The sequence below is a fragment of the Molossus molossus genome, unplaced genomic scaffold, assembly GCF_014108415.1.
Source record: "Molossus molossus isolate mMolMol1 unplaced genomic scaffold, mMolMol1.p scaffold_m16_p_2, whole genome shotgun sequence".
In the NCBI taxonomy this organism is placed as follows: Eukaryota; Metazoa; Chordata; class Mammalia; order Chiroptera; family Molossidae; genus Molossus; species Molossus molossus.
Window position 1 is genome coordinate 90866298 of NW_023425355.1, and position 22935 is coordinate 90889232.

Below are 22935 nucleotides of genomic sequence, written 5' to 3' on the forward strand. Positions count from 1 at the left end.
ACATTTTGTCAGGTGCTTCTTCTGCATCTATTGAAATAATCATATGAGGTCCTGGCCGGGTAGTTCAGTTGGTTAAGAGTGTCGTCTCAATACACCAAAGTTGCAGGTTCAATCCCTGGTCAGGGCACATACAAGAATCAACCAATGAATGCATACCCAAGTGGAACAACAAATCAATATCTCTCTCTGTTCCTTTCTCTATAATTTTTTTTCTTTATTGATTTTAGAGAGAGAGGGAGAGGGAGAGACAGAAACATTGATGATAGAGAACATCAATTGGCCTCCTCCTGCATGCCCCCCACTGGGGATTTGGCCTACAACCTGGGCATGTGCCCTGACCAGGAATAGAACCAGCGACCTCTTGGTGCATGGGTCGATGCTCAACCACTGAGCCTCACCAGCCGGGCGATGTTCCTCTCTCTCTCTCAAATCAATCAATTAAAAAAGTTTTTTTAAAGAAATAATCAGGCCCTGTCTAGTGTCAGGCTCAGTTGATTAGAGCATCATCCTGTACACTGAATGGTTGCAGGTTCAATTCCTAGTCAGGGCACATGCCGGGGTTTCAGGTTTGATCCCCACTAGGGAGTGTGTAGGAGGCAGCTGATCAATGTTCTCTCTCCCTTCCTCTATCTCAAAAATCAATAAAAACATATTAAAAATAAAAACATGCAAAACAATGTTTATATATTTATGATGAGTATGTAGTAAAAACACAAGAACATGAAAATATGCAACATTCTATCATAGGGTATGTTACATTTGCACCTATAAATGCAAACTGGCCTACAGTCCATTTTTACCTATATTTATTTATAGGTGTTTCTTTTTTTACTCTCAAATGATTTTTTTCCCCTTCTGGTTGTTTTTAAAAACTTTATTTTGAAATAATTACACACAGTTGCAGTTCTAATCATCTCTGAATCTTTTTTTTTTTTAATCCTCACCCGAGGATATTTTTCCAGTTTTTGTACAGATAGAGTGGGAGGGAGAGAGAGGAAGGGAGAGGGAGAGAGAGAGAGAAACATCGACGTGAAGGGACACATCGAGTGGCTGCCACCCGCACCAACCAGGGCCGGGGACAAACTGCAACCGAAGTACGTGCCCTTAGCGGGAACCGAACCCGGGTCTCTCCGGACCGCAGGCCGACGCTCTAACCGCTGAGCCAAACTGGCTAGGGCTCATCTCTGAATCTTTTTGCTGGCTCCATCTTTTCAGTTGTTCCATCGTTTATTTCTTTCCAGATTTCTGTTATAGTATTTTCCATATTCTGTCTGACACTGTCAATTTCAGGAGTCTCCTAGGGTTTCAACCTGTTCATGTTTCTGCTGGAGTACAGGACTCCATTTCCTTATGTTTGGTGATCTTTGTGAGGTCTTTTTGGTTAATCTTCATCTTGGATGAAATGAAGGACTACACTGAGCTTGCTCTTCTCTAGAGAGGATTTGCATTCCACTTCCACCAGAAGAGCCACCACCTTGGACCACTTTCGTTCCCACCCAGGGTCCCAAACTCAATCTAGGTGTTCCCCTTCCCATCTCTCACCACAGCACATGTTGCTCATGGAGGTTCTCTGGCCCTTCAGAGCCCTCCTCCATCCTGGGAAGCAGCTGGGAGAGGACTGAATGGCTACTTGTCTTTCCCCACTTTGCTAGCTTTGGGCTTTGATGCGAGTCCATTACCCTTGCTTTGCCTTCTTTGCAAAATGAGATCAATTCCTACTTTCACAAGGTTGTTATGGGGATTACAGCCAGTGACTGAAGTCTCAAGAGCTTGACGCCCATCAGTTCAAGTGCTCTGGATGTGCCAGGGCCCTAAGGATCTAGCCTTCCTGTCCAGCAGGTTACCTTCCATCGTCACTCCTACAGAGAGGCCAGAGGTAAAACAGCACAACACAGATGCTTTATTTATTTTTTACAAAACATGAAAGACCAGCCTCAGGGGGCTCGAGTGATGCCAGGGACACGGAAAGGAAGGAAAAGTTGGTGGGCCCCAGCACAGGGTTACTGGCCAGGTCTCAGTCGCTTGCTGCAGGCTCCACTTCTGGCAAAGGGCTGCTCTTCTGCCTACAGCCCAGGACTGGGCCCTGCCCGAGGCTCCCAGGCCCATGGGAAGCTCAGGCAGAGGAAAGAAGTGCCTAAAGACCATCCCTGATGAGGTGGTGAGCAGATCCAGGCCAATGGCCTTGTGGGCCCCTCCCCAAGCTCCAGCCTAGTCACCCACCCCTTTCAACTACCCTCCCTCCAGACGCCAGCCCTGGGAGAGAACACATGCAGGCAAGAAGGAGGCCACTGCCTAAATTTTTTCCTCCCTTTGTGGCCAAGTGGGAGGAACAGTTGTGACCCTTCAACTGAAAAACCACAGAGGAGCTGGAATGCTCATCAACTAGGAGAGGGCGTCCTTTAAGGGTTATGGAGAAATCTGTCTAAAAAAAAACCCTATTTGAGCTCAAAGCATCAGTCCATTTCCCAGCCCCAGCTGTATGCAAGGACGAGAACTCAAAGGCAGCACTGGGAATCTGGCAGTGGGGGACTGGGTCCCAGAGCTGCCTCTTCCCCGGGCCTCAGTGGGCCTCTCCTAGGACCCCGGGGCGGGCAGGGCAGGGTCTGGGCAGGGCAGGGTCTGGGCAGGGCAGTGCCTATCTCCCAGGCTGTAGGTGGTTGTGTAGCTGCTCCGCCTGGGTCTTCAGGCACTGGAATTCCTCCTGAATGAAGTCAGTCAGGGCTTTGCGCATCTCCACCTGAGGGGAAGGACTGGCGCTGACCTGCAGCCCTCAAGGAGCTTTGCCCAGGGACCCTGAAAAGCTGAGGGGTCAAGGACAGCCAGGGGGAAGCCCAGGGAAACTCACAGTGGACGTATTCTCTGCCCGGAGCCGCTCGAGCACAGGCAGGACACTGAAAGGCTTTCCTATCAGCACGGTGATTTTCTGTGGGGAAACCAGCCACTAGGTGACAAGAACAGGGGGAGTGCCCACAGCCCCAGCCCAGCGGCCCTGGGGAACCGGAAGCGGAGTCTTTCCCTTAACTTGCTAGGTGCTCTCTCTGGCCACTCTCCCTCTTTAGAATGAGGCTCACTGGCATCCAAGAGCCATCCCAGTCCTAGGGTCCATACTCTAGATGCCCTGTCCTGTCCTAACTCCAGGGACCACCCCTGCCATGGCCTGATTTCCTTTGCTCTCCTTTTAGAGGGCTTAGTGCCAGGAAGGCCCTCTCAATGTTGCACTTGGTCCCCCTGCTACAACCTCAAGCTCAGCTCCTCCTGAATCTGGCTTCAGTAATGCTGAGTGGGAGACAAAGGGCAGATGACAGGCAGGCAGGCAGACGAAGGTCAGCAGCCCCTACCTACCTGTCCAAAGCGGGGGAAGTACGGCGGGTTGTTAGGAAGGACATCGTTCATTCCTGCAGCACAGTGAACAGAAGGCTAGAAAGCAGGTGTAGGGTGGAGGTGGAGCAGGGCAGTCCCAGCCCCCACCCTGGACACATTCTCCCTGCCACCCAGTGGAAACTGTCCCAATCATCACCTAGAGAAGCCCATCTCCCTGCCTCCATCCCCAGACTTCAGGCTCACCAACATGCCACAGTGGCAGAATGATGGGGTTGAGATGACACTCAGCAATCAGGCGCCCGATTCCTGCCCCGAGGAGAGGCAAAAACGTTGGCAGAAGCAGTGCTTCAGTGCTAGCCTCCAGGGGGAGCACCCTGCCCTCCCCAGTTCAAACCAGCTCCCCTGCACCAGCCCTTATCTCAGCACCTGTCCCCTTGCTGCTGCAAGCAACACATTCAGCTGCCCCATATACCATGGTCCAACAGAGCCAGAGAGGGCCAGCAGCCCTTACCCCACTTGAAGCGCAGGAACTCGGAGCTCATGTTCACTTTTCCTGAGAGGGGCAGGAGACAGAAGGGAGGCTTTGGAGGGGGGACAGGGCATCTCATTCATAATGTTGGGGGCACCGTGACCCTGCCAGCCCCACTGACCTTCTGGGAAGATGTGCACCCAGTCCCCATGGTTGAGCTTCTCCAAAATAAAGTCCATTCCCTTTTGGTAAACACCATCTCCTGTCAAGAAAAGGCCTCTCCTCATCAGTCACCATTCTTCTGGGGCCCACTCCTTCCCTCTCCCTCAGAATGAAGCAGCAGCTCAGGAACTTCCTCCTCCTTGTTGCACCATCCACACAGACACCCTCCAATAACTCTCCCCCAAACCTGCTCAGCCTCGGCTGCATCACTTCACAGCCCTTGACATCCTTTGTTCAACATCCTTTAAACCTGAGTGCCTATCACCTGCAAGGCAACATCGTGGTCTCAAACTGTCTAAAGTTCTTTTTTTTTTTTATCCTCACCCGAGGACATCTTTCGATATTTTGTTCAGATAGAGTGAGAGGGAGAGAGAGAGAGAGAAGCATCGACGTGAAAGCGACACATCGAGTGGCTGCCACCCACACGACCCAACCAGGGCTGGAGACAAACTGCAACCAAGGTACGTGCCCTTAGCGGGAACCGAACCCGGGTCTCTCCGGACCGCAGGCCGACGCTCTAACCGCTGAGCCAAACCGGCCAGGGCAAACTGTCTAAAGTTCTGAACTTGACAATCCCTCCACTGACCCCTAACCTCACCTTTTGTCTGCTGGTCCCTCCACAGCCTCACCGGCTGAGCCATTCAGGCACAGGGATACACCTGCAGTACAGCCCCTGGCAAAGCCCTGATCCATGCACTGCCTCCCCAGCTAGGCTCCTGTAGGCTTCTTTCTCTTTAGGATGCACCACCCTGGGGTGAGTCCACATCTGTTGCCCCTGGCCCAGAGGGTGCTGCTCCACGTCTATTCATGACTTTCAGCCTCACTTGGGCCCCAGATTCTGGACAGCAACCCTTTCTCAGGGTCTCAGCCAGGCCAGTTCCTACAGCCACTTCTCACAGGCCTCCTAGCCCTGTCTGCACCCTCAGCCTCCTCTGTCCCTCCCTCCTGCTGGCCGCTTCCTCAGAGGACTCTCCCTTGAAAACTAGACTCTCCATTTGATGGGACATATAGTGGTATGAGTTGGGAAAAACTCAAACTTTCTAAACAAAAAAGTGGAGTTGGCCCTGGCTGGTTTGGCTTAATGGTTAGAGCACTGGCCCGCAGACCAATGAGCCACGGGTTCAATTCCAGTCAAGGGCACATACCTGGGTTGCAGTTCATCTTTGGCCCTGGTCGGGGTCATGTGGGAGGCAATCAGTCAATGTGTCCCTCTCATATCGATGTCCTCCCCTCCCCCTCCTTCCCACTCTATCTGAAGATAAATAGAAAAATATCCTCCAGTGAGGATTTTTTAAAATGTGGAATCGAACTGCCCCCAGTGCTAGCAACACTCGCCTTGGAGATGCCCTGAGACCATGACACTGATCACAGGCGGCCCAGAGGTCAGCAACAACACAGACATGGATGCCTAATGCTGCATGCTGGCTTTCAACTTGGAGTCATGTGGAGACAATTCATGACCACACACAGTTAAGAATCTCATCAGCCTTGTCCATATAGTGGACAGAGAAGAGAAAGAGGAGGGTGAAGGAGCAGGGTAAACATCATCTTAGCAAGTAGAAAGTAGATGAGAGTCATCACAGAGGGAGAGACCCACACTGGGATTATCTCAGTCCAATGCACTAAGAAATGGGCTTTTAACCTGTTCTCTGCAAGGCAGGGTCTTTGGAAAGTGCTAGTTAAAGCTCAAGGAGTCTCAATCTAACCCAAATGGGAACTGGCCCAGCAGCTTCCCCAGGGGCTGGAGTTGGAAAGCATGGTGAGAATGGTGGTTTCCCTTCTTGGGATCACGTTACCTGATAGAGGTCCTTCAGAGGCATCGGCTCCTTCTCTACTAAGATCCACTGGTACAACCCAGCCATTCAGCTTGAAGTCGAAGTTTTAAAACAATGCTGTGCTTTTGGAGCAACGCTTCATAATGTTTAGCTTTTGCAAATGCTGTCCTACTCACTTGTAAAGCTTGTGCAAGATTACTCCAATACTTCATGTCATATCATAAGGCCTATGCTTGGGTGGGGAGGGGGGTTGGAACACAGAAGCGAAGTATGCCAGATAGTTCCTTTGCTTTAACACGTTAGATCTTTGCTGTCCATCAAATGTGTTTGATAAAAGGCTTGTCCCTGCCCTGGCCGGTTTGGCTCGGCGGTTAGAGCATTGGCCTGTGGCCCTGGCCAGTTTGGCTCAGCGGTTAGAGCGTCGGCCTGCGGTTCGGAGAGCATTGGCCTGTGGACCAGAGAGTTCCGGGTCCGGTTCCCACTAAGGGCACATACCTCAGTTGCGGTTTGTCCCCGCCCTGGTTGGGGTCCTGTGGATGGCAACCACTCGATGTGTTTCTCTCACATCGATGGTTCTCTCTCTCTCTTCCTCCCTCTTTCCCTCCCACTGTCTGAGAATGAATGCAAAAATGTCCTCAGGTGAGAATAAAAAAATAAATTAAAAAAAAAGGCTTGTCCCTGCCCACTTTCTTTCACTGAAGGCGTTTAAGACTAAGATTTTGCTTTTTGTTTTTAACTTTGCAATAAATCTTAGATGCAGGTCAAAAAGAAGAATGAAACAAGAAGTGGACATGAGCCAAGCAGAAAAAGACAAATACCACATGATCTCACTTATATATGGAATATAATGAACATAACAGTCTGAGGAATAGGGTAGACCCAGAAACACGGAAGTAGGGTACAGACTGACAACCCTCAGAAGAGGGGGTGGTGGGGGGTGGGAAGAGATAAACCACAGAACTTAAATGCATGTATGTATAACCAATTGATATGGACAACAAAGCCAGGGACGGGGCGGGGGGGATGGGGAGGAGGGTGTCAATGGGGTAAAAAACGAGAAACGTATGTAACAAAAATGAAATTAAAAAAAAAAAGAAGTGGACATGGGATGCCTCTGTCTGAGGTTGCAGAAGGGAGGAACTGAGATTCAGGGTTGGGGGTACAAGAGTAGAGTCCCCATCTCTCAGAGCAGGGCATGATAACAACTCCATGGAAACCAACCATGACATTGTGGCCTTTGCTTGTGCTTTAGAGAAATGAGGCAGCTTTCAAAAGCAGCAAAATGAGAAACCATTCTAGGCAGCTGTCTCTAGGGAATAGTCTAAGGCTTTGGAATTGTGGGTGCTGCAGCTTTTCATTTATTTTAGGTTACTTTATTGGATTTTACCATGTTTTACTTTGACCAACAAGAAATAAAAGACTCTCCCTTAACACCTCTAACACCCTTTGGTTATTTATTTTTTTTTTTTACTCCTCACCGAGGATATATTGTTATTGATTTTAGAGAGGAAGGGTGAAAGAGAAACATCAATGTAAGAGAGAAACATCGATCGATTGCCTTCCGCATGCACTCTGACCAGGGATGGAACCTGTAACCTAGGTATGTGCCCTGGCTGGGAATCAAACCCACAACCTTTTGGTGTACGGGATGACACTCCAATAAACTGAACCTCCCAGCCAGGGCCTTGGTTACTTCTTCCTCTCTCTTCATCATAACCAACTGCTGGAAGCAGTGGCCACCCCTGATAACTCCCTTCCCTTATCCCTGTCCAGGGCCCAGAAGCTGCTGCAGCTTTTCTTTTTTCTTTTTTAAAAAATATGTTTTTAGGCCCTGGCCAGTTTGGCTCAGTGGTTGAGCGTCGGCCTGTGGACCAGAGAGTCCCGGGTTTGGTTCCAACTAGGGGCACATACCACCAAAAACAAACAAACAAACAACAACAAATATATATATATATATATATATATATATATATATATATATACACACACACACATACATTATGTTTTTACTTCTGCACAGCAAAAGAAACAACCATCACAATGGAAAGGGAACCCACTGTATGGGAGAACATCACTGCCAATGATACATCAGATAAGGGGTTAATTTCCAAAATATACAGAGTGTTCATACAACTCAACAAAAGGAAGACAAAGAACCCAATTAAAAAATGGGTAGAGGGCGTAAAGAGACACCTCTCCAAACAGGACATACAAATGGCCAAGAGGCATATGGAAAATGTTCAACATCACTAATCATCAGAGAGATGCAAATTAAAACAACAATAAGGTATCACCTCACACCTGTCAGGATGGCTGCCATCAACGAATCATCAAACAACAAATGCTGGCGAGGGTGTGAAGAAAAGGGGACTCTAGTACACTGCTGGTGGGAATGCAGACTGGTTCAGCCACTATGGAAGACAATATGATGTTACCTCAAAAAGTTAAAAATTGAACTACCATTGGACCCAGTGATCCCACTTCTAGGAATATACCCTAAGAATCCTGAAACACCAATCAGAAAGAATATATGTACCCTATGTTCATAGCAGCACTATTTACAATCGCTAAGATCTGGGAACAGCCCAAGTGTCCATCAAGAGATGAGTGGATAAAAATGCTGTGGTACATCTACACAATGGAGTATTATATAGCTGTAAGAAAGAAAGATCTCTTATCCTTTGAGACGACATGGAGAGACCTGGAGAGTATAACCCTAAGCGAAACAAGCCAATCAGAGAAAGACAAATATCACATGATCTCACTTATTTGTGGTATATAATGAACAAAACAAACTGATGAACAAAATAGACTCAGACATAGAAGTAAGGTACAGACTGACAAACCTCAGAAGGGGGGTTCGGGGGGAGAGGAGGGAAGAGATAAAACACAGAACTTATATGCAGGTATGCATAACCATGGACATGGACAACAATGCTGGGGACGGGTGTGGGTGCGGGATTGGGAACAGGGGGTCAATGGAGGAAAAAGGAGAAACATTTGTAACAAAAATAAATTAATTTAAAATAAATAGATAGATAAATAAATAAATAAATAAAAAACACACAATAAAATATGTTTTTAGCTCTGGCCAGTTTGACTCAGCAGTTCAATTCTGGTCAAGGGCACATACCTCGGTTATAGTTTGGTCCCCGGCCCTGGTCTGGGTCGTGTGGGAGGTAACCAGTTGATGTCTCTCTCTCACGTCAAAATCTCTCTCTCTCTCTCCCGCTCTCTCCCACTCTATCTGAAAATAAATGGAAAAAAATACCCTCAGGTGAGGATTAAAAAATAAAATGTTTTTATTGATTTTTTAGAGCTAGAAATCTGAGATATAGCCATTGGCTGCCTCCTGCACGCCTCCTACTGGGGATGGAGCCTGCAGCCCAGGCATGTGCTCTGATCAGGAATCAAACCAGGACCTCTCAGTCCATGGGACAAGACTCAATCCACTGAGCCACACTGGCTGGGTTCCTGCAGCTTTGCTTACTTCCTCTCTGGCCATTGCTTCCTGCTGCCTCAGTGACTTGTCTGTCCTTTTGTGCTCTGAGGTGCTGTCCTGGGCCCCTGCTTTCTCCCTGCTCTTCCCCTCTGCAATCTCACCTTTATGTTTGTGACTTAGTTTGTGGCTGAGTCCCCAGCATCTTTATTCCCAACCCTTCTTTTTTTTTTTTTTTTTTTTTTACATTTTTGCATTTATCTTCAGATAGAGTGGGAGGGAGAGACGGAGGAAGAGAGAGAGAGAAACATCAATGTGAGAGAGACACGAGTGGCTGCCACCCACACAACCCCAACCAGGGCAGGGGACAAACTGGAACCGAGGTACGTGCCCTCAGTGGGAACCGAACCCGGGGCTCTCTGGTCCGCGGGTCGACGCTCTAACCGCTGAGCCAAACCGGCCAGGGCCCAACCGTTCTTTTGAGTTCCAGAACTGTGTACCCCACTGCCTCTGGGACTGCTCTCCTACTTGGGTGACAGGATCCTCAGATGAAGCACACACAAAATGGGATTCACTTCCCCTCCCAACCCCCTCACCCCATACTCCAAGTGGCTCACTATCACCAGGTGTCACCTAGTGTCATCTTTGAGTTCTCTTTTCCTTGTCCCCTCCCACACCCAATCTATCAACAAGTTCCATCAACTCTGCCTCCAGAGCATATCCCAAAGCAGTGCCCTTCTCTGGCTCTCCAGTGACTCCCAGGGGCCCAGCTACAGTTCTCTATCAGGATGGCTGGGACAGTCCCTAATCAGGCTCCCTGCCTCCACCCAGCCCTGCTCCCATCCACCAGCCACTCTGTGACCAGCGTTTTCTCCCTCTCTGAACCACAGATGAAAGTCCATAACTACCCTGATGAGAGAATAGAATCCACAATTCTTAACGTGATTATTCCAGAACCTTCACATTTGGCCTGCAACCTTTTCTACCTTTATCAATTACCTCGCCAGTGCCTGGCATGTGCTTCCTGTGTCTAAAATGCTTTTCCTTTCATATTCTGCCTGGAAAAATTCTACTTCCCCAAAGGAAAGAGCAACCTGGATTTGAATCCTGGTGACCTTAGGCCAGTGGTTTAATCCTTCCAAGCCCCTTTCTTTATGCGGGGAATGGGAACCAAAATGGCCCCTACCTCCTGAGGCTCTTCAGAGGTGCTGAGTAGTGATTCAATGTTACAGACTTCACTCCACAAGCGTGTTTGTTCTCCCTGGAGCCTGCGGCACATGCCACCAGGGAGTCTCTTAGCAAGTCCTCGAGAGAAGGGGCTGTAGATAATGCCTCCTTGACTTCTAATGCCAGAGCTCCAGGTTTGTACAATACTCAGGCAGTTGCAGAGAATTGAGCACTCTCCAAGAAACCATCAGTCCTCCAGCAATAGAGCTGGGCCTCATACTAGTGGGGTAGTGCTCCACGGCTCCCCTTGCTCTCAGGCTGCCTGTCGCAGCTGGGTCCCTCTACTCCCAGTGTTGCCAAACCAGAGGCACTGGTCACCAGGCCCCCTGCCCCAAGAGAGGCCAGAGAAGCCTGCAGAAGCACTTCCCTGCACCCACTGCCCCACCAGCCCCTCCTGGAGGAGTAGCTCACCTCGGCATACAGGCACGCACTTGCCCAAGCTGAAAAAGTGAGAGTGCAGTTCCTTGGTGAAACAGATGTCTGCAGCTGCTGGGGTCCTGGAGTGGGGACAGACACAATCACCCCGGCCTCCCCTGCACCCTACTTCCTGACCATCCCCCCAACATGATGCCTGATATCATCAGCAATGTAGATTGGAGGCACAAGAGGACCTACAGGGCCCCACCCCATGCCCTGCCTGGACTGCTGGACGCCACCTCCTGGGCAGAGCAGCAGGAAGGCAAATCTGGGCAGAGATGGGTGAGGCCTGCCGGGCCCATTGGGAGGGGCCCATTCCTCCTCACCAACGCATCAACTTCAGGTTCCAGATGTGCCGGAGTTTCAGGATACCTAGGGGAGAAGAGGAAAGGTTTCATGCCCCAACTTACCTTGTTCCTAGGGAGCGCCTTTTACCTTTTCCTGTCACACCATTTCAGGGAATGAAGGACAAGGGCAGCAGCACTACCATTTCCCTATGGCCCAAAGTGGCATCTTGCAGACCCTTGGGCTGAACCTCCAAGTTCTTGCTGGCTTCTTGCTCTCTCCCACTCCCCATATCTTATTAGTCACCATGTCTGGTCTACCACCTCCCCAATATATTTTGATGCTGCCTATTCTTTTATCTCTTTCAACAGTTTCACTACCACCACCGTAGTCCAGGCTACTGGAATGCTCTAGAGCAGTGGTTCTCAACCTTCCTAATGCCGTGACCCTTTAATACAGTTCCTCATGTTGTGGTGACCCCCAACCATAAAATTATTTTCATTGCTACTTCATAACTGTAATTTTGCTACTGTTATGTCTTAGGCGACCCCTGTGAAAGGGTCGTTCGACCCCCAAAGGGGTCGCGGCCCACAGGTTGAGTATCGCTGCTCTAGAGCCTCCTTCCTGGCCTCCTGGGATCGGGCTGTGGCACCTCACAGACTATTCTCTGTCCAGCAGCCAAGGTGAGCTCTGAAAGGCTCTGATTTGGCCAGGTGGTTCCCAGTGAGCTCTAGGACACCTCTAACCTCCTGTGTTAGCAGTGAAAGCTCTGGACACCCCTCCACCCAGCCATCCAGGTTACTGGAGCCAAGAAATTCCCTGTGAAGTCAGTAGAGCAGGAACTTCTAGGTGAGGAACCGGGCTCCCAAATAAGGCTGGTTGAAGGGTACAAATCCAGCCTGGGGCAAACCTGGAACCAGGATACAGGTCTCCCAGCCCCTAACCCAGAGTTTCCTTGACAGGTCCTTGGATTTGTTCCCAAGACTCCAAGATTTTGGGGGACCTTCAATGATTTAGAGAACAAAGGGTTCCACAGGCCTGCTGCAACAGAGTCAACTGTCAGACTTTGTCCTGCGGATATTTTCTCATTCCCTCATTCCCTCCAAATTTCAGAGGCCCTCTCCAGATCACCTTTCCTGAGATGCTGAAGGGGTCACAAATCAAATGTTCACCGCAGGGACAGGATGCCCCAGAAACAGTAGTGCCAGAGCTATGTGAGGAGCCCAGTGAGAAGTGAGTTTGTTTTGCTTTTGTTTGGCCCTGTCCGGGGTTCTCTCCCTGCCTCCCTGTACCCAGCACACTGGCCCAGGTACCCCAGAGATGAGGGTCATCCATGCAGGACTGGTGATTGGAGATAGTTATGAGGGGGGTGGCTGGGCCTCGGTTCTCGATGAGCTCATACAGCACCTCCTTGTTGTAGACGGTGAGGTGGTTCATGTACTCTGGTGGAGGGGGAAGAGAAATAATGTGGGGGTCTTGGCCTCCTTCTCCCCTGGGCCCAGGGCTCCCCCCAGCCAAGCCCACTCACTGGTCCAGAAGCAACTGTAGGTGCCCACCAGGCCCATGACGACGCTGCTGGCCAGAGTCCAGGTGACCGGCGGCACCGAGGGGAACGGCCATTTCACATGTAGGGGCATCTCCCCCACACCGCCCCTGGCGGCCCGGCCGCTCCCCTGACACCCGGCAGCCTGTGGGGCCGCTCTAGGTCTGTGTCCTTAACCGCTCCACAGCCCGGTCCCTAACAGGCCCGCGCCACAGACGCGCACCCTGGCTCAGCGCGACAGGGGACTCGACCAAGGTCACCTCGCGGGGCAGGCCAGAGCCTGACCCGGCCCCGCTCTCTCGCCACAGACGAGCCGCCACGGTGATCAGGAGTCGGGGATCGCAGTGAGGAACAAGAGGGGTTGTAGCTGGAAACTGCGCGCCTCACACAACCACCCGCCGAAAAGCGAGCCTGCAAAGGCCCCTCGCTCCTCGGCCGCCTGTCGCAAAACACGCTCGGGACGCTTGACGGCAGCGGGGGCAGTCCTAAGCCTAACCCCGCCCGCCCCGGCGCAGTCTCAGTTCGAGGCCGCCCGCTTGCTGCGTGTCCCTTTTGTCTCAATTCGTCCCCAGAAAAATCTCCTTGGTAACGTGGGTTGCGCAGCAGGATTACCTGACACCACTCAAAGTTGGGGCTAGCAGAGCACTTTTACTTTAGTTTTTTTACTTTAGTTTTATTTTTGTTGAGGTAAAATTCATACAATATAGAATTAACCATTTTATAGTGTTTTATAGCATTTTAAATTATATATTTTATGTATATAATATACACTTTATGTTATATATTATGTACTCTTACGTAATTACAATATTATAGAATTGTACTATCTGTATATATGTATATAACATGTAATGTAATGTGTGATGAATATATATGTAGCAATATATACATAGTATGTATTATAATGTTATATCACTTAATACATTTGCAGTGTTGTCAACCACCACCTCTAACAAGTTGCAAAACATGTTCACACCCAAAAGAAAGCTCTGTACCCTTCAAGAAGTCTGTTTTTTATTTTAAATCATAATCTTATTGATTTAAAATTATTGATGGACTGCAACTAGCCTAATGCTACACCAAACCCAGCTGCACCATGGAACAGAGACTGGACACTGGCTTTGTTTCTAACTCTGCTGAATGCCCAGCTGCACCTCTTCCAGTCCTTGATTAAGGGAAATGAGACTTTAGAAACCAAGGGCTGTAATTCCGCGCAAATAACAATCACTCATCCTCCCATGCAAGTCTCAGAAAATTCTTTTTCTTGAGATATTGTAAGTACCTGACCCTAAGCACCCAGTAGGGAAGGGGATCCTCCACTTTCACTGATGAGTATTCCACTTCCACCAATAACAATAAGAAGGCATGAAGTACTGATTCATACTATAGCATAGATGACATTTTTAAAGATTATGCCAGGTGAAAGAAGCAAGTCACAAAAGACTGCATATATATGATTCCACTGATGAATTGTCCAGAATAGGCAAATCTGTACAAACAGAAAGTAGATTAGTAAGAACTGGGGTGGTGGTGGGAATGGGAAGAGTTTGGAGGAAATGGGGAATGACTGCTAACAGGTTTGAGGTTTCTTTTAGGAGTGATACAATACTAAAAATATTGAATGTACTAAGGGATGAAATGTGTGGTATGTGAAATATATCTCAATAAATCTGTTATTTTTAAAAGAAAAAAAATTTTTTTCAACCTGTTCATCACCACCCCCAATCCTGGCAACAGCAACATTGTCCTGATGACCGCTCTACAAACCAAGAGAGGACCCACCTCCCACCCTCAGACCACATCGGAGTCCCCCAGTTGTTCCAATAGCGACAGTGCCGGACCCCATGCGGTACTGAGCTGTCAGCTCTCTAATCCCCTTCTCTCGGGGACACTTCTTAGTCCGCCCTTGACCTCCACCGCCGTGGCCAGTTCCTGAGCCAACTGTCGCTCACTTTGGGTCTCCAAAGAGCTCAGGAGTGTGCATCCACAATGGAGCCCGGCCCAAGGACATAGAGAGAAGGCTCTAGTCCCCGGGGGTGCCCAGGTTCTCCGCAGGACTCCCCTACGTTGGGCAGGAGCTCCAGCTTTTGCATCTTCCCTTACCAGATGCTACCTGGAGGAGTCCGGGAACCGGGGCTGAGCGCTGGGCCTGGGAGAATGCAGCTCGGGGTTTGTACTTAGGCACCAGCTCCTTCTCGCGGCTCTCGGCACAGGCAACCATTCATTAACCGGTTGCTTCGCTCGATCTCTGTGACTCACAGGTCTGTCATCTGCCTGCAGCCCCGGGCCTCCACCCCCGCCGGGTCTCACGCAGAGGAAAGGCGGGGTCTGGTGGGAAAGTGGGCGGGCGGGTCTGCTGTTCCAAGGCAAGGCTCCAACCCAACTTGCAAGCGCCTGAGCAGAGCCGGGACCAGCCCTGCCTTCCGGGTAGGGTGGCCAGCCTGGCCCGGACGGTAGGGTGGAAAGACAGCCTGTTCCTCTTTTCTCCTCTCTGGTCCGTGCAAGGCAGCTGCTGCCATTCCGTGGGGTGTCTCAATCCGCTTACAGCCAAGGCAGGTGTGTAGACAAGCTGGTCTGTGCAGGTATGGAAGCCCTCTGGGCAGAGGGAGGGACGAAGTTGCCCCCGACCCAGAAGGTGGGGTTAGTGAGAGGGGAAGGAAACCCCAAGGCTAGGCCAAGGCCTAGTGTTGGGGTCCCAGGCTGGGCTTTGGGCTGAGGCCAGGAACAGTCACTCTCTGGTTCTTCTTGTCCTCGACCTTCAGAAGGGTCCTTAGCCCTAGAGCCTCCAAGCCTGCCCTGCCAGCCCAGGGCTTCCCACACACCCACATACACCCCAGAATAGGCACCAGGGCAGGAGACTCAAACTAGCATGAGTGACAGAGCAGGTGACAAGGGAGAAACAGGCATCAAGCCCAGACAGAAGAGTGAAGATGTGCAGAGAAGCCAGGACAGATGAACAGAGAAGAGAGGCCAAGGAAAACAGAGGCAGGTAGAGCCTGAGAAATGCAGACAGTGAGCCCCCAGAAGTAGAGGGACTTATGATATCACCGAATGAGAGCCACAAGAACAGGGTAGATCAAGGAGCTGAGCCCGAAAGAGCAAAGTCTGGGTGAGTCTGAGACAAAAATAAGTCCAGAGAGACCCTCAGGAAGGGGAGGAGGGTTCCAGCTGATAAGGTGAACAGGAAGAGCTCACCAGTGGTGGTAGGGCATGGGAAAGGAGCCCCATCACACACTGCAGTGGGGTGATTTGGTGTATCTGAGATAATTTTAATTTTTTTCTTTTCTTTATTGATTTTTTAGAAAGAGAGGAGGGGAAAGGGAGAGAGAAACATCAATGAGAGAGAACATCGATTGGCCGCCTCCTGCATGCCCCCCACTGGGGATCGGGCCCACAACCCAGGCATGTGCCCTGACTGGGAATCAAACCGGTGACTTCTTGGTGCATGGGTCGATGCTCAACCACTGAGCGGCACTAGCCAGGATATCTGAGATAACTTTAAATGAATATGCCTTGAACCCAGCAACTGCAATGCTGGGAATTTGTCTTTAAGGCAACATCTCACTCCCTGAGTTACCTAACTCAGGTGGTTAGAGCATTGTCCCTACACAGCAAGGTTTCGAGTTTGATCCCTGGTCAGGGCACATATAAAAAGCAACCAGCGAATGCATAAATAAGTAGAACAACAAAATTGTCCCCCCCCCCCTCTCTCTCAAATCAATTTTTAAAATTAAAAAAAAGAGAGCCCTGGCCAGTTTGGCTCAGCGGTTAGAGCATCGGCCTGTGGTCCGGAGAGACCCGGGTTCGGTTCCCGCTAAGGGCATGTACTTCGGTGGCAGTTTGTCCCCAGCCCTGGTTGGTCGTGCGGGTGGCAGCCATTCGATGTGTCCCTTCACGTCAATGTTTCTCTCTCTCTCTCTCCCTTCCTCTCTCTCCCTCCCACTCTATCTGTACAAAAAATGGAAAAATATCCTCGGGTGAGGATAAAAAAATTAAAAAAATAAAAAAATAATAAAAAAATTAAAAAGAGAGAGAGAGATAACATCTCTGAAGGGAAGAGAGAGAGATATTCATGAAGATGGTCCTTCTAGTTAGATGTGGTGAAAAGCTGGGATCAACCCTGAGGTTGAACCCCTGTTCATTGCTGGTGGGAATGTAATTTGGTGCAGTTGCTATGGAAAATAGTACGGTGGTTCCTCAATAAATTAAACATTGAGTTACCATATGGCTCAGCAATTCCACTTCTGGGTATATACCCAAAAGAATTGAAAGGAGGAAACTGAAGAGGTATCTGTACACTCATGTTCATAGCAGCATTACTCACAGTAGCCAAAAGGTGAAAGCAACCCAAGTGTCCATTTATAGAAGAATGGATGAACAAAATGGTCTATCCATACAGTGGAATATTATTCAGCTTTAAAAAGAAGGGAAATTTTGCCCTGGCCAGTTTGGCTCAGCGGTTAGAGCGTCGGCCTGCGGTCCGGAGAGACCCGGGTTCGGTTCCCGCTAAGGGCACGTACTTCGGTTGCAGTTTGTCCCCGGCCCTGGTTGGTCGTGCGGGTGGCAGCCACTCGATGTGTCCCTTCACATCGATGTTTCTCTCTCTCTCTCCCTCCCACTCTATCTGTACAAAAAAAAAAATGGAAAAAATATCCTCGGGTGAGGATAAAAAATAAAAATAAAAAAGAAGGGAAATTTTGTCTTTGCCCATACCACCCTGAAAGCACCCGATCTCATCTGATCTCGGAAGCTAAGCAGGGTTGGGCCTGGTTAGTGCTTGGATGGGAGACTGCCTGGGAATACCGGGTACTGTAGGCTTAAAAAGGGAGGGGAGGAAATTTTGACATGCTACAACATGAAGGAACCTCGAGGGCATTATGCTAAGTGAAATAAGCCAGTTACAAAAGGACAAATAGTGTATGATTCCATTTATGCGGTCCCTGGAGTAGTCAAACTCAGACAGAAAGTAGGGTGGTTGGTGCCAGGGGCTATGGAGGGGAAATGGGGGGGGGGGGTTAGTGTTTAATGTGGACAGTTTTAGTTTGGGAAGATGAAAAAGTTCTGGGGATGGATGGTGGTGATGGTTGCACAATACGAATGTATTTAATGCCACTAAACCGGCTAAGATGTTAAATTCTATGCTATGTGTATTTTACCATAATTAAAAGAATGAGGTCGAGCCCTGGCCGGTTGCTCAGTGGTTGGAGCGTTGGCCTGCAGTCCAGAGAGACCCGGGTTTGGTTCCTGCTAAGGACTTGTGCCTCAGTTGCAGTTTGTCCCCGGCCCTGATTGGTCGTGCAGGTGGCGGCCACTCGATGTGTCCCTTTCACGTCTATGTTTCTCTCTCTCTTTCTCTCTCTCTCTCCCTCCCACTCTATCTGAACAAAAAATGGAAAAAAAATGTCCTCGGGTGAGGATAAAAAAAAAAGAGTTAGGGGTTCGATTCTAGTCAAGGGCATGTACCTCGGTTGCAGTTTAGTCCCCGGCCCTGGTTGGGGTCGTGCGAGAGCCAGCCAGTTGATGTGTCTCTCTCGCATCGATGTTTCTCTCTCTCTCTCTCTCTCTCTCTCCCCCCCTCCCCCTGACTCTGTCTGAAGATAAATGGAAAAATATCCTTGGGTAAGGATTAAAAAAAAAAAAAGAATGAGGTCGAGTCATATGTGCCAATGTCAGAAGGTGAACAACAAAGATAAAAGGCAGGAAATCTGCAACACTGGCAGCTATGGGGGCTGGTGCTGGGCAGCAAGATAATCATCACTTCCTCTGTCCATAACACCATGTCCTCCTGAAACCAGAACCAAGCCCAGCTGGAACTACACCCTGGGGTGACCTGGGTTCCTCCAGAGGGTCCCAGCAGCCGAAACACAGCCATGCACTGCCCAGCTGTGCTCCTGCTCCTGGTTGGTGTGGCTGACGCCTTTCGCATCTGTGCCTTCAACGCCCAGCGGCTGACGCTTACCAAGGTGGCCAGGGAGCATGTGATAGACACCTTAGTTCAGGTAGGTTCATCACTCTAGGGAAGCTGCACTCCTGAGGACCACAAGCCAAAGTCCCCAGTCCTTCCTGACTTGGGGCATGTCCCAGAAATGAGGGGACATCAAGAGACATGGGTGCAGAGACATTGAGCAAGTTCCTTCCCTGTCATTGGCCTGAGTCTCTTCCTCTGTAAAATGGGTATAGTGTGGGTGGGGATGGCACTCAGTTTTCTTCCAGGTCTTTTCTAGTCCCACTGTTCTCTGTGGGCCACAACCAGCACACCATGACACTCTTGCCCCCGTCAGTGGTTAGTGCCAGTTTCTCAGGAACTCCACCCTCGTCCTGGGGCAGCTGACACTGAGTAGGGCCAGCCTTCCTGGTGTTCCTGCAGATCGTGGCTCGCTGTGACATCATGGTGCTGCAGGAGGTGGTTGACCCTTCTGGCAGTGCCATCTCCATCATGCTTCGAGAACTCAACCGGTGAGCCAGGATCTATGGGTCTAATCCAGGGTCCCCTCAAACCTCAGGGTCCCTGACCTTAGGCTCCCCTTTCCTGGCAGATGTGATGGCTCTGGGCCCTACAGCTCCCTGAGCAGCCCCTTGCTGGGGCGCAGCTCGTACATGGAGAAGTATGTGTACATCTACCGGTAAGCACAGATGGTGGCCAGGGCAGACTTGGCGCTTGGCCCGCTGTGAGATGGCTGAGTAGTCCGTCCTAAGGGCTACAGGCCCCTTCCTCCTGGGGCAGCCTTCACCTTCTCATCACACTTTTCCTCCTCAACCATTTTATTATGAGATCTGCCTCTCCTCTACCCTTTCCAGCTTTGGTGTTCACGTGTCCCTACAGCAGGCCTTCTCCATGCACAGATGTTGCCCTCCCACCCGCCTCTCTCCTGTGGAAGCTGCTGGGGCTCAGGGTGTGTCTTGCCCCGTTTGGGAGTGGCTGGCTGTGGCTTCTGGGAAGAGGCTCAGCCAGGGCCTGTTGTGGGCCTCTGGTGGACATGGTTTTCAGAAACAGCCCTGAGATCCTCGGAGGGCAGCCTGAGGGGAGCCCTTTGGGGTCAGGATTAGACCGAGAGGGCAAGGGGGACCGCCAGGGAAAGAGACCTATTTCTTTATATAGATGGAAGTATATAATGTCTAGAGTTCACTCCAAAAATAATGGGGAAACAACGTCCACACAAGAATGCTCATAGCAGCATCACTCATAACACCTCAAAGTGGAAATGACCCAAGTGTCCATCAGCAGATGACTGGATAAATAAAAGGTGGTCTCTCTTGCCCTGGCCGATTTGGCTCAGTGGTTAGAGGATCAGCCTATGGACTGAAGGGTTCTGGGTTCAATTTCCAGTCAAGAGCAGGTACCTGGGTTGTAGGTTTGATCCCCAACCCTGGTCGGGATCATGTGGGAGGCAAGCAATCGATGTGTCTCTCTTACATCAATGTTTCTCTCTCTCCCTCCCACTCTATCTGAACAAAAAAATGGAAAAATGTCCTCGGGTGAGGATAAAAAAAATCAATAGAAAAATATTCTCAGATGAGGATTAACCAAAATAATAATAATAAAAGGTGGTTTCTCTTTGGACTAGTATTCAGCCATTAGAGGGAATGAAATACTGACCCATGCTACAACATGGGTGAACCTTGGAAGCCTATGCTAAGGGAAAGAAGCCAGATATAGAAGACCTCATATTATTTTATTACATTCACATGAAATGTCCAGAATAAGCAGATCTAGAGACAGAAAATAGATGAGTGGCTGCTGGGGGGCTCAGGGGAAGGAGAATGGGAAGTGACTGCTAATGGGTAGTTTCCTTTTGGGGGTGATAAGAATGTTCTAAAATTGATTGTGGTGATGGTTATACAACCTTGTGAATTTTATCTCAATAAAAGTCTAGAAAAAATGCTAGGAAGGCTGTGCCTACATGAAACGAAGCTGCTGGTGGAGGGCCCCTTCCCTGAGTGCCAGCTCTGATGTTGGCACTTGCAAACCAAAATCAGTGATGTGGGGCCCCTGCTTCCCATCCCTTGGCTCACCCAGGTCACACAAGACACAGGTCCTGGATTCCTACGTGTACAATGACAAGGATGACCTCTTTGCCCGGGAGCCCTTTGTGGCCCAGTTCACTTTGCCTAGCAAGGGTAGGAAAGGGAAGAAGGGTGGCCCTGCTATGTGGGAGCGGGTGGGTGGACGGTCTGGCTGGTTCTATTGGGGGCTTGGTCATCCAGAGGAGGCTGGGTGGAGAAGGGCCAGGAGTGGGTGGGAGCCCTCCATCCCTTGGGCCTTGCAGTCCTTCCCAGCGTGGTGTTGATCCCCCTACACACCACGCCGAAGGATGTAGAGAAGGAGCTGAACGCGCTGTATGACGTGTTTCTGGATGTCTCCCAGCACTGGCAGAGCAAGGTAGGGCTGGGCAGAGTGCATGGGAGAGATGGGGGCCAGATGGCAGAATGGCCTGGCCCAACAGCTACTCCCCTCTCCAGGACTTCATCCTGCTTGGGGACTTCAATGCTGACTGTGGTTCACTAGCCAAAAAGCGCCTGAATGAGCTGATGCTGCGGACTCAGGAAGACTTCCACTGGGCGATTGCCGATGGGGAGGATACCACGGTGCGGGCCAGCACCCACTGTGCCTATGACCGCATAGTGCTGCACGGAGAGCGCTGCCAGAGCCTCCTGCGCACTGCAGCTGCCTTCGACTTCCCCAGGAGTTTCCAGCTCACTGAGGAAGAGGTAAAGGGATGAGGCTGGAATGGTCACAGGGAAGTCCCTCAACCCTGACATTTTGTTCCTCTGTCCACCCCCAGGCCCTCAACATCAGCGACCACTACCCTGTGGAGGTGGAGCTGAGCCGGGCAGCACACAAGATCCAGCCCCTCGTCCTGGCCGTACTGTTGCTGCCACTCCTGCTCCCCCAGCTGGGCCTGGTGGCCTGAACCTCATCCCCACCCTGGTCCCTGCTGCCCACAGATTTGATGACTACACTGCCTTCAGGACTCAAACCTCAGCCTCTCCTGTCCTTCTGCCCTGGGGCCAAAGTGACTCCTGAGGGGCTTCAACTGCAGCCCTACTCCATCCCTAGCCCAGCCCTGCCCTGCCCTATTGGACTGTAGCCCTCTGCCTTTTGTTTTGACTTGTGTTCTTTGGTTGGGCCTTTGTCTGGCATTAGAATGTGGAAGCGGTAGGCATGGGCCCTGAGGCTGAAGCCTGGCACCCTTCCCCCAGCTAGTGTCAGGAGTGGAGACACAGCAGGTTCTAGGGCTGGGAGAGAGGCAAATGGCTCAGAAAAGGGAATCACAATGTATGAAAAATTATGACAAAAGGAAACACATTAAAAAGCTAGATTGGAGGGACACGTGTGTAGCAGTTTTGTCAGTGGGCCACCTTTATTGTACATGGGATTCACATGAACCAGTATGAAAATGACAGTAGATACAAGAATGGAGATAAGCAATTCACACACACCCACTTGAACAAAATGGCTGATGCACTTAAACTCATTTGCAATCTAATGAAAATAGCTGCAAACAGCCCTTATGCCAACAGTCAAGCCTATGAGGTGGTCAGTCCACGCACATTCATAGGGTATGGCCCCAGGGAGAGTGGCAACCAAGGCTACAGATGCACAGAACACATATAAACCAGCTATCATGTAATGGCTGTAAGAAATTCCTAACTTTTTAAGCACGATGTTTGCTTTGTGAAGCAATCGTATTAATGATGGTTACCGTGTCCCCTATATTACACATCAGCAAATGGAACAAGCAGATTTCCTTAGGATGTTAGAAGTCACGTAGCAAGTGTGAGGGCATGGACAGGTTGCCAAAAAGGACATGAAGTCAAAGGACCTAGCTAACTCCAGGACCACTCATTTTCAGAGAACAGTGCTCAGTAAACTGCTAGCATTCTAGAAAGGTTGTTCAACTGACATGCCAAGGTTGTGGGTTTAATCACTGGTCAGGGTATGTGGAAGAATTAACCAATGAACGCATGAATGGGTGAAGCAACAAATTGATATGTCGGTCCTTGGTTCTTTAAATCAATCAACTACAAGACATCAGAGCCATTAAGTGCAAGTTGCAATCATGCTTATGGTTTGGGGCTGCACACTACTTGCCCAAAGCTCTCCTTTTGCCAAGCTCTATGGGACACTTCAGAGGGATAACTAGATGACCTGGTCTCCTGGAGGGCTGGTCAAAATATGGCTGTGACTGCCCTGGCTGGTATGATCAGTCAGTCAGGCGTCCTCCCATGCACTGAA

At 50.0% G+C, this 22935-nt stretch overlaps 2 protein-coding genes and 1 non-coding gene across 4 annotated transcripts; 2 read left to right on the plus strand and 1 right to left on the minus strand.

The window, feature by feature from the left end:
• Nucleotides 1-1946: 1946 nt before the first annotated feature.
• TAZ (tafazzin) lies at nucleotides 1947-13126 on the minus strand. Its single transcript, XM_036271553.1, has 10 exons — nucleotides 12684-13126; nucleotides 12469-12597; nucleotides 11197-11242; nucleotides 10865-10950; nucleotides 3972-4052; nucleotides 3833-3874; nucleotides 3565-3627; nucleotides 3343-3395; nucleotides 2846-2923; nucleotides 1947-2737 (listed from the first exon to the last, which is right to left on the minus strand). Exons 1-10 carry the CDS (start codon nucleotides 12790-12792, stop codon nucleotides 2636-2638), a joined length of 789 nt encoding a protein of 262 aa, XP_036127446.1. The 5' UTR covers nucleotides 12793-13126; the 3' UTR covers nucleotides 1947-2635.
• A 1854-nt stretch (nucleotides 13127-14980) lies between these two features.
• DNASE1L1 (deoxyribonuclease 1 like 1) lies at nucleotides 14981-22052 on the plus strand. 2 transcript variants are annotated; one of them, XM_036270583.1, is made up of 9 exons: nucleotides 14981-15125; nucleotides 15246-15254; nucleotides 18494-18697; nucleotides 19066-19154; nucleotides 19235-19321; nucleotides 20716-20816; nucleotides 20966-21078; nucleotides 21159-21407; nucleotides 21482-22052. In XM_036270583.1, the coding sequence occupies exons 3-9, from the start codon at nucleotides 18569-18571 to the stop codon at nucleotides 21608-21610; spliced, it is 897 nt and encodes a 298-aa protein (XP_036126476.1). In that variant the 5' UTR covers nucleotides 14981-15125; nucleotides 15246-15254; nucleotides 18494-18568; the 3' UTR covers nucleotides 21611-22052. The 2 variants fall into 2 exon arrangements, with proteins under 2 accessions (XP_036126476.1, XP_036126475.1); XM_036270582.1 differs by having other exon boundaries at nucleotides 15043-15280; nucleotides 21482-22051.
• On the plus strand, nucleotides 17398-17516 carry LOC118636692. Its single transcript, XR_004960684.1, has one exon. It is a non-coding gene; the product is annotated as a 5S ribosomal RNA (ribosomal RNA).
• Nucleotides 22053-22935: the final 883 nt, after the last annotated feature.

Excerpts from the sequence above, each read along its gene's own strand:
- TAZ (XM_036271553.1), bottom strand. The coding sequence starts at position 12,792 with ATGCCCCTACATGTGAAATGGCCGTTCCCCTCGGTGCCGCCGGTCACC. Across the intron at positions 10,951-11,196 it reads AACCTGAAGTTGATGCGTTG|GACCCCAGCAGCTGCAGACA; the intron begins GTGAGGAGGAAT and ends TCCCCACTCCAG. Across the intron at positions 3,875-3,971 it reads GGTGCACATCTTCCCAGAAG|GAAAAGTGAACATGAGCTCC; the intron begins GTCAGTGGGGCT and ends TGCCCCTCTCAG.
- DNASE1L1 (XM_036270583.1), top strand. The coding sequence starts at position 18,569 with ATGCACTGCCCAGCTGTGCTCCTGCTCCTGGTTGGTGTGGCTGACGCC. Across the intron at positions 19,155-19,234 it reads ATGCTTCGAGAACTCAACCG|ATGTGATGGCTCTGGGCCCT; the intron begins GTGAGCCAGGAT and ends CTTTCCTGGCAG. Across the intron at positions 21,408-21,481 it reads TCCAGCTCACTGAGGAAGAG|GCCCTCAACATCAGCGACCA; the intron begins GTAAAGGGATGA and ends GTCCACCCCCAG.